At 31.2% G+C, this 10,168-nt stretch overlaps 1 protein-coding gene across 1 annotated transcript; it reads left to right on the top strand.

Moving 5' to 3' along the window:
- The first annotated feature begins 312 nt into the window (after positions 1–312).
- Positions 313–9,835, top strand: LOC116412998 (uncharacterized). Its single transcript, XM_031909516.2, has 7 exons — positions 313–461; positions 1,528–1,695; positions 3,515–3,666; positions 5,068–5,113; positions 7,154–7,234; positions 7,507–7,610; positions 9,638–9,835. Exons 1-7 carry the CDS (start codon positions 441–443, stop codon positions 9,687–9,689), a joined length of 624 nt encoding a protein of 207 aa, XP_031765376.2. The 5' UTR covers positions 313–440; the 3' UTR covers positions 9,690–9,835.
- Positions 9,836–10,168: the final 333 nt, after the last annotated feature.

Genomic DNA, 10,168 nt, shown 5'->3' with positions numbered 1-10,168 from the left:
GGAATGTGACATTCACGAAAAAGGAATTCACAAGAAAGGAAGGGGTGGCTCATTCTATGCCAGAACCACACGGCAAGTCTTTAATTTTATTTATAAAATCTCAACACTTTTAAAAACCGAAACGAATTTTAATTACTTGTTTTGTGGAGAAAATATGTTATTTTAGACTATATACCTACTGACCAGAAAAACACGAAAACTGCCCTTAATTTGAAGATGAAAGATACCACTATCTATTTCCATCATACTTATGCAGTTTATTAATAACGTCCAATTAACAAAGGCCCCCCGATTATGCATCAGTGATTAAGATAATGAATAAAGAGCGCCAGCTTCAGTACAATTTCATTACTCAGCGGACTCGCTAAAGCAAAAAGCGTATTCGTAGCAATTCAAGTTTTGCAGTTTACATTTCCCAACTTTTATTATCTTTGACTAAGATGGATAAGAAAGTCAAAAATGTAAGTTTGTTTATATCTATTTCTATCCACTAACTTCATTGCTAATAAAAATTAAATTAATCTAAGATTGTAGACATAAATAATTTAGTGTTAGCGTCATTCTAAATTTCTTTTAAGACCTTAACCAGTTAAATTTTAACATTCACATATTAATTTCATGGATAATTTGATATACACGATATATCTGGGATTGAAATAGACATAAATTACTTTTCAATGCGATCAATCAACATATAACTAATATATAATACTTGCATTAATTAATACTTGTCTGAAGCAAAAATGGAAGCCTATAACTCTATTCCTATTATGAAAATTGCGACGAAATCATAGAGACTCAGTCATTGAAACTATTTGTTATATATTGTAATGTCATTTGCGTTATGTTCCCCTACTAATATCATAAATGTGAAAATGAGTTTGACGGCATAAAATCACTATGAAATGCGGTATACAATTACCGTATTACCGTATTACATAGTATCGACATAATTTCATTTAATACTCAATATTATTTACATGTATTAAAACTTAGTACAAAGAGAAATACCTATAACTGGAAACATTTGTTTCACGGTTAACAGGTCAATTGTACTTGTAACAGGTAATACGTCAATACAAACTTTGGATAGGACTTCGGTAGAACAACTTCTTAACTTCAACGGTTTGTTTTTAGGGGAATCGAACCACTGTAGCACACATAATCCTAGGATTACAGGCTTCAGTTTCTATAACAAACTACAAACTGTGGTTTGTATATATTGTAAATAAACTAAATTTCACTGAAGAGACACTGGCTAACTAATTAATAAACACTGAAAAACTTTGAAAAATCTTAAAATTTGTGAACCAGTGTAATTTAATGGTAATAAACGACTGAATTCGAAACAATTTTTATTATATTTTTTTTTTACAACACTGGGGCATTGAATTATTGGAAGCATTATTGGAAGCATAGAATTATTTACATATTTTCAAAATACTTTGAGCGAATAGAAACATCAAAAAACATAATATAGTAATTCAAAGCTCTTCGAACAATAACGTATATTAATTATTTTCTCAGATGAAACTGCAGAAGGAACTAGAATTAATGCTGCAAAACGCAGATAAATTACCTTCATGGAAATCAGATAATGAAGGAATACACGAGCGCGTCAACTTTGATGATACAATATGGGGCTTCAACTTAGCTGGCGGAGCTTACTACAACACTCCTTTGAGAATAACACAGGTAACAATCTGATCAAATCGATTATACATCTTGTTCAGTACATTAATAATTTGAACTCGATATGTACAACGTGTTTTAAGATATTATTAGTCAAATACTAGTGTTGTAGGAAGATCGAATCCAATATACCTGAGTATGTAATTGTTTATTTATTAAAAATAAAATTTTAAATAGTAGTGAATGTAATGGACACACACTATGTATTTTATACATTTTTCTTTATTTTTTATTAAGACATTTCGCAGCTGGCTTTTGGCTACAACAGAATATCAGTGTTTTGCTCTTTTGAGAGCAAAGTAATAAACTGAGTTGTGACCATTTTATGTTACTCTGACACATTCATGAAGGGACAAATTGTTACTTCTTTTATGCATTTTGCTTTATTTTGTACATGTATTCTTTTATTTCTTTTTATCATGTATGTCTATCTGTGTCTATTATTATTTGTGTACTGCAAGTGATGCAAATAAATAATCTATCTATCTATTTTTATACAATATGAAAAAAAATAACCCTATCCATAGTGAATAAAGTTTGTTTTTAGTTACTAATATGCACACCTAATGCAATTGTTATGTACTTAAAGAGCTGTTGATCGTAAACCCTTATAAATATCCTTATTAATATATATTTCTTAAATATATATAATTTATTTCACATAATTTACGGTATTTCACAGCATCATCAACCTATCAATAGCTGACTGAAAAAAAATTCTTTTAGAGATAATTGATTGTCATTATGATATGATGATGATGTTTATGATAATGTACCTGCATATTTATATAGGCAATAAAATGTTATAAACAAACTTTTACGATGCCATAAAAGTGGTACTGTAGTACTAATAGTAGTAATAATATGGCGCACTGTAGTAGCTACTGTGCGCCATATTATTGCAATATCAAATAAGGATCGAGTTTAGATCTATTTATTAAACGATTTCAAAAGGGTGGTGATACCTTAATTCGCCATTATTTCTTATGTGTATATATTATATGATATTTACATCAATTTTCAAAAGAAAGAGATTTGTCTTTGTCTTGATTTTGATCTGTACTGATAAAGTTTCTTTTTTTTTTTGTTATTTTAGTTATCTTGTGGTGGTTCCTTATTAATTTTATGATTACTGAAATTGCAGTAGCGAAACAATATTTACTTGTAGACACGATACTGTACTCTAAATTCAAACATTTTATAATTAATATGTCTACGAAACTTATATTAACGTAAATCTTGAGAACCTTTTGGAAGTAAGTCGCTTAACAATAAATAGCACATAAATAAAAATATTCAAATGTGCCATACGCCCACCACTATAATACCTGATAGACAGGAGCCAATTGTCGACTGTTGCCGTCGAGAGGAATGTTTTGTCACAATGTTCACATTTCGTCGAATATATTTGAATTAAACGTGCTAAGAAGAAAACTAGCGCCATCATATGAACTAACTTGTTTTATAAAATAATTTTACACAATATTTGATATAAAATAATAATAATATTTATTTTTTTTTTACAACACAGGGGGCAAACGAGCATGATGATGGTATGACTAATGGTCAATAATAATATATATTATACCAGCAAAGAATAAGTCGAAACTTTAACATAACATGTTTAGTATGTGCTTTAGGAGTGCCAGACTCTAACTTTTGCCCTTCTAGGTCTATAATTTGTAACAATTTGTACAGCCTAGTATCTATATATACTAGGCTGTGACATTCTCTATTAGAGTATTAAATTACCTGTTACATAATTAAAAATTTCATTTGAATATTTCTCCTATTTCTATTATAAGATATCTTTTTGTTTTAGGTGAAAAATGGCAGTCGAGCTCAACATGCTGGGATGAAAGTAGGAGATATCCTGAATAGTATCAACGGTATTGATACACAAAAACTTACAGTTCAAGAAGCACATGACCTGATCGTCGAGTCCGGCATTGAAATAAAATTAAGTTTATCAGCGTAAGTAAGCTTTGGTTTTCGTTTCTTTAATAGTGAATACGTAAAAAAGAGATTTCCTGCAAATCAGCTCTTTGTTGTTGGTACATTAAAATGATACATTCACGGTATTAGCTAAGTAAACCCGTTTTTCCCAGAAAATGTATGTGTTTACCTAAGTTAAAAAGTATATGAAAATAAACATACCTGTTGTTTATAGAACTTAATGCACAGGTATCCGGGTTTTATTGAAATTATCACGAAATACTAAATGAAATTAGTACAAATCCAAACATTGAATCAGTTTTTTATTTGTACTACGAGTACTATCATAAATCGATTATTTAATTAATTGTTTCAATTGGAGTTCGTGCCTTTATATATTTATAAATAAATTCTATTACACATATATTTTACATATACATTTTGATTCTTGTTAAATGAATATACTTTATATTTTACCAACTCCTCTTTTGGGAATATTTTATATAAGTTGTTCGAAGACTACCAAAGACTGCTCTATTTTACAACGTTGAAAGGCATCCTGCCTTTGCATTATATTGTAATATAAACGATGTCCATTATTTTGTTCATATCTAAAAGCTTAGAAGCAGGTGGATCACAAGCTTGTTCCCCATTTTCAATATTTAAAAACAACATTTAAGGGATTCGTAATTATCTCTATATACCCTCTATCTCTCTCTCTCTCTCTCTCTATATATATATATATATATATATATATATATATATATATATATATATATATATATATACCTCTATATATATATATATATATATATATAGAATAAAATTTTTATTCACATCTATAACATAGAAGCAATTCTGTCAATTTACGTCAAACATAGCTAAAAACGATACATATGCCATACGATATATCTACATTCATTCGTATAGAAAACTAATTTAAAATAACTGCATTTATTTAGTTTAAAAATTTATATTTTATATTTTGAAATGCCACACACAGACAGAGAAACATATTTTTTGTACATTATTTTAATTAAATGCTACTTATAATTGTGGTATTTATTTATTATATTTTATTATATTTTCCCTTATTCTATTTTAGTATAAAAAAAACAACTTTTTTAGACATTTTCGATACCTACCCTTAAATCCTTAAGAAAATTCTAATAATGTTGTTGTCACCCTCTACAAATAACCGAGTTTTATATATAGATGATAAATGTAATTCTAGTTGGAATACAAGAATTATTTACATAATTAATTTAAATTAATAATTCTAGTAGTAAACATTAATAAATAATGCTAGTATCTAAAAGTAGAAATGATCCATGTTCTCACCAAGTTAGTAGGTATGCGCAAAACTAATTTAAAGTTTGAAGGGCGTTATTTATTTTGTTGAAGTTTACTCCGCTGCTAATTATCATTGTTCTGTTCCAGACCAGACGTCGACGAACCCACCTACTATGTGTACCAAGATGACTTTGTGAGTATATACTCATATCCCGAGGAGGTTCATATACTCATTTTTACTTTATTAGAAAAGTTCTGACAGCTGGTGTGAAGTGTTGAGGTTGGTAATTCCGACTCATGTGAATCGTCGGCGACTTGGCTATTTATATATTGGATATATTGCTTTATTTATATGTTATTTACCGTAACTCATTCTTTAAAACTGGCATTTGTTTTTTTATACCACTGAGGTGGCCAACAAGAATACGGCTCACCTGATGGTAAACGGTTACCGTAATCTATAAAGACCTACAATACCAGAGGTATTACGTTTGCATTGCCGAGCCTAAAAAAACCTCTTTACACCCTTTTTGAAGAACCCCATGTTGTAATCTTTTGGGAAAACCTCGGCAGGGAGCTCATTCCATAATTTGAGTGTTTGTGGGAGAAAACATCTCTAAAACCAAATTATATGCGACCATCTAGGCTGTAGGGTATGAGGGTGAACTGCCTGTCGATGGCATACGGCACGCCATGTCATCGACATGGTAGAAAGTGGCCATAGGCGTCATACTGAACAATTGGTATTCATTTTTAAACTTTGTAAAACAAAACTTAGTCCTTTGTAAGACTCGCAATTTATTACTGATTAATAAACCTAAACTTCTGACTTTTAATTAATAATTTTACTGTTATAAATAATTTTACCTAACTTTGCAGTGCAACATTGCTAAAATATCAGGAATTCACTAAAATTCCATGATATTGGCTGGAAATTAATATTCAATGTTATTTTATCGCATAACAGAAATATTTATAATTACTGTATATACGAGGTTTGTCCGGAAAGTACGTATAAAAGTTTTTTAAAAATTTTATTTTACAATTATTCAGGTAAATCAATTTTATCCCCTTCAAAGTACTCCCCCTGTGACATAATGCACTTGTGTCAACGTCGTTTCCACTGTGAGAAGGCTCCTTGAAAGTCCTCTGGTTGTAGGTTTCTCAGCTGCCCCGTCGTAGCTTTTTTTATCTCATTTATGTCCCCCAAATGCCGCCCCCGAAGTACCAATTTGGTTTTTGGGAACAAGAAGAAGTCACACGGGGCCAAATCCGGCGAATAGGGGGGGTGTTCGGTCACCGTAATGGAATTTTTACTCAAAAACTCACGGACAACAAGAGAGGTGTGGGCAGGGGCATTGTCGTGGTGAAGAATCCAACGCCCCTAATTCTGGACGAACTCGTGCCACACGAGCTTTGAGGCGTCTGAGCACATCGACGTAGAATTTTCCATCAACTGTCTGGCCTGGAGGGACGAATTCTTGATGGACAATCCCCCGAACATCGAAAAAAACAATCAACATTGTCTCGGCCCTCTCTGAATCTTTTTAGCCACTTGTGGACGGTTGGTTCCTTCACAGCATCATCCCCATAAACTGTTCTGAGATCGGCAAAAATTTCACGGCCATTCTTGCCGAGTTTCGAGAGAAACTTGATTACGACGCGCTGCTCTTCAACGGAAGCGGGCTCCATTTTCGTTAAGAGGTAACTTCACAGATGGCGTGACAAGCCAGTTCGCACCGCACGGCGGTCAGACCAGAACTGAAGCATTGTTAGGGACATAAGGAAGGGGTCCTGCGCTTACCTGGCCTCCCCATATTCCAGAACACTTTTATACGAACTTTCCGGACAGACCTCGTACATAGTAAACTATACCTCTTGGTATTATGTCATTCCAACACATAGCCACTTAATTAATTTGTAACATGAGCATGCCATAATATATAGCCTAAAATTATTTCGAATGAATTAATGTAGATTTACAAGTATTTTCAATCGACTTTAAAATGAAGACGGTTCTCAATTTGATTGTATGTTTTTTATTAAATATCTGTCAATCCTATTTGGAAAATTCTTTCTTCATTTGAAAGGATATATGTACTTACAGAGCAATCCCATTGAAGTTTTATAAAAATTTGTTCAGTGGTTTAGTTTTAAAATCAAAACAACTAGTTTTACTACAATTGAAGTATTTTTTCTTAGAACACAATTTAATTATTATTACAATATACAGGACGAAGATCAGGAAGAGGAAAGACTTCTACGCGCGTCCGAAGAACAAAAATATCGTTATCGTTTTAAAGGAGCTAAAGCGGTATGAATTAGAATGTTTACTTAACTATTTTATTATTTTATTAAACGTTAAACGTTTATTATTTGTTTTATAAATATAAAACATTTTGATTGTAATACCAATGATAAATTTATAATATAGTTCTATTGTATTATTTTTAAACAGTTATATTTTTAAATAGTTCCAATATAAACTTCATGAACTTTATAAGAAACAACAATAACAAAAATTTCTATAGTAATATTCTCAAGAAATGATATTTTTCTTTAGATGAAAATTGTACTTCATTTCAGAACGAAGCTTGGAGTATCGCATGGCCTTGCAGTAAGAAACGAGATATCTTGTACCGAGAATCCAACTGTTTTCTTGTTCCTAGCATCTATGAGAAAAATCATCCGTGAGTGCAAATTGTTTCATAACATTTTATAAGACAACATCGAAGTTTGTAAAATAACAAAAACAAATCATACGTCTCTTATATTTTTTATGCAATATCTAAGCCATTTGAAACGGAACATGTTAGACTGTGAGAACATTCGTCGATTTAGGTACATTAAAAACACCCCTCATGTGTTGCCATTTATTTATTTAAAGTTTATTAATCAATAAATGTTGTATAAAAGGTAAACTTAATGCTATAAGCATTCTCTACCAGTCAACCTTTAGGATGTGCAGAGATTCTCGATAGCGGTTTAAAAAATATTTATACTTTAGTACGAGGTTGTAATTACATACATGCAAGCATTTGTAAAATGAACATAAATATTAATATAGTATTTATATATTAATACCTGCATATAAAAGTATACATATATACATCTATACATATAATGAATTGTCATCCCTAAGGACTAAGATGCTACGCCTCCATACTTTGTAATTTCACTAACATATGTTACCCTTCAAACCGAATCATAACCATGCGAGCACAATTGCTAAGCGAATTTTGTGCAAAATCTCCCTCTGGTAAAATCGTAATAATTTCAGACTGTATAATAAAAACGAAATGTTTATTGACCTTAACAATTGCGAGGAATTTTCCACACGATTGTCTTGCCAACGTTTCGCCAATCATATTTTTTTAGTCTAACCTTTTTTTATAATTAATTTTATACCGTTTATTCCTCTGCATCGTTCCATATAAAATATAAAATATTCACTAAAAAAAGTCTACAAAAAAGTATCTTTTTCAGTATATTACAAAAGACTGCAAACAAAAAATATATAAAAAATTTTCATGACAAGTAATTAGTTTTTATGTAACATAATATAATCATCTTTATAACTCGCTAGATAATTGTTATGTCTTGCTTCATATTAATAGCGCGTGTGTTATTTAATCGAAAAGGTTAATCTTGCAGAAGTGCTATTCTCGGAATAGTAAGCATTTGTGATAATTCTTACTTCCTTGCTATAAATTCTTACATCCTTACTAATCTTACCAATATGTGATTTCTGTTGCCCAATCACACATGAATGGCTGAATAGATTTATATTAGTTTCAGTATACAGATAGTTCATATCCTAGATTAACGATAATGACACTTTGCAACCTAATTTATTTATAATAAACATTATAAATAAATAATAACACGTCATAAGTTTATTTGTTTGTTTATTACTCAATAAAGTCTGAACAAAGTTGATGATGAGTTGATGAACAAAGTTGCAAGTAAAAATTACATCATCATTTCAGTCATTACACGTCCACTGCTGGATATAAGCCTCCTCTATAGACTGCTATGAAGAACATGAAGCAAAGTTGCAACGCATTTCAGGTCGTTAAAAATTACATCATTAATCCAGAGAGAGACTTCACAAAAGTCATTGCTCACGTCCCATTCGTGTTTCAACCGTGAAGATTGTAAGCATGGCTGTGTTTCGGTTTGAAGATATGGTGTGAATTTACTGAAGAGGAATAGCACCTGAGTCCTCAGGAATGGCAACGTATGGGGGGTATCATGGGCGAAACAGTATACTCTGTTATGTCCTTGGTACTGCTCATGTCTATAGGCGACGGTTACCACTTTCCGTCAAGTGGACCGTCAGCTTGTTTGCCATTCTAAGTTGTATAAAAAAAAAACATTATAATACCTCGATTTGATATACCTATATTATTGTAAGCACGACTAACTATAGATAATATTGTGTATTAGTACTTTGAACGTAATCATTCACAAATCCCATGAACATTATTTTTTTACAGAATTATCATTTTACACACAATCAAAGAGCACATTTTTACCGTGAAAAATAACATCCCAGACTTAATTATAAGTGTCCGTCTATCCGGAAAGTTTTATAAAGGTCTTTTTAAAACTTTTCAATTAAGTAAGGTATCGAATGTCCGATAAAAAAAAGTTGATCGAAGTCTCACAAACTTGCTGGTCTGTTGCAAACTTAGCTGTGATTTCTTTGTTTCAGGGAAAAAATATTAAAAAACTCAACGATGCCAAATGAGAAAGCTGCAATTTGACCGTGTCATTTTCAATACACAGTTTCATTAGTATAGTAGGTATAAGGGAGAAAATGATGACACTAGACACTTTATACTTTGTCCAATTACAAAATAACACAGTTGGCTTTTTTAGACATAAAGAAAAATAAAAAAATAAAAAAGCACTTTTTTCTTTCAATTTCTCCATTCATCCGTCTACGACAGCTCAATTAAAAAGTAAAGAAACAGTTCGTGAAAAAGCGGATAAGTTCTGGAAAACCCCTTTTACAAAGATTTATAGGAAGATACATTTTGCTAGTATTCAATGGACAACTAACTCTTATTATCAGGAGATTTAACATGCACAAATCTTTATACTAAGTAACCAGCCAAGGAACATCTAATAGTACAACCCAACACACATAAACCCAAGCCAATACAGAGATTTTTATTTTCTAAGTTGACCCGATTGGAAATCGAACATAAAACCTCATTTACGCAAAGCAATATTTCCATCA

This window comes from Galleria mellonella, unplaced genomic scaffold (genome assembly GCF_026898425.1).
Source record: "Galleria mellonella isolate WM207_F2 unplaced genomic scaffold, CSIRO_AGI_GalMel_v1 utg139, whole genome shotgun sequence".
In the NCBI taxonomy this organism is placed as follows: Eukaryota; Metazoa; Arthropoda; class Insecta; order Lepidoptera; family Pyralidae; genus Galleria; species Galleria mellonella.
The sequence above is the reverse complement of the archived record's forward strand: the minus strand, read 5'-3'. Positions and strand labels throughout refer to the sequence as shown.

Bases quoted from the DNA above. Each gene is read 5' to 3' on its own strand.
- LOC116412998 (XM_031909516.2), top strand. From the start codon at position 441: ATGGATAAGAAAGTCAAAAAT. The intron at 462-1,527 runs GTAAGTTTGTTT...TTATTTTCTCAG, and splicing joins TGGATAAGAAAGTCAAAAAT to ATGAAACTGCAGAAGGAACT. The intron at 3,667-5,067 runs GTAAGTAAGCTT...GTTCTGTTCCAG, and splicing joins ATAAAATTAAGTTTATCAGC to ACCAGACGTCGACGAACCCA.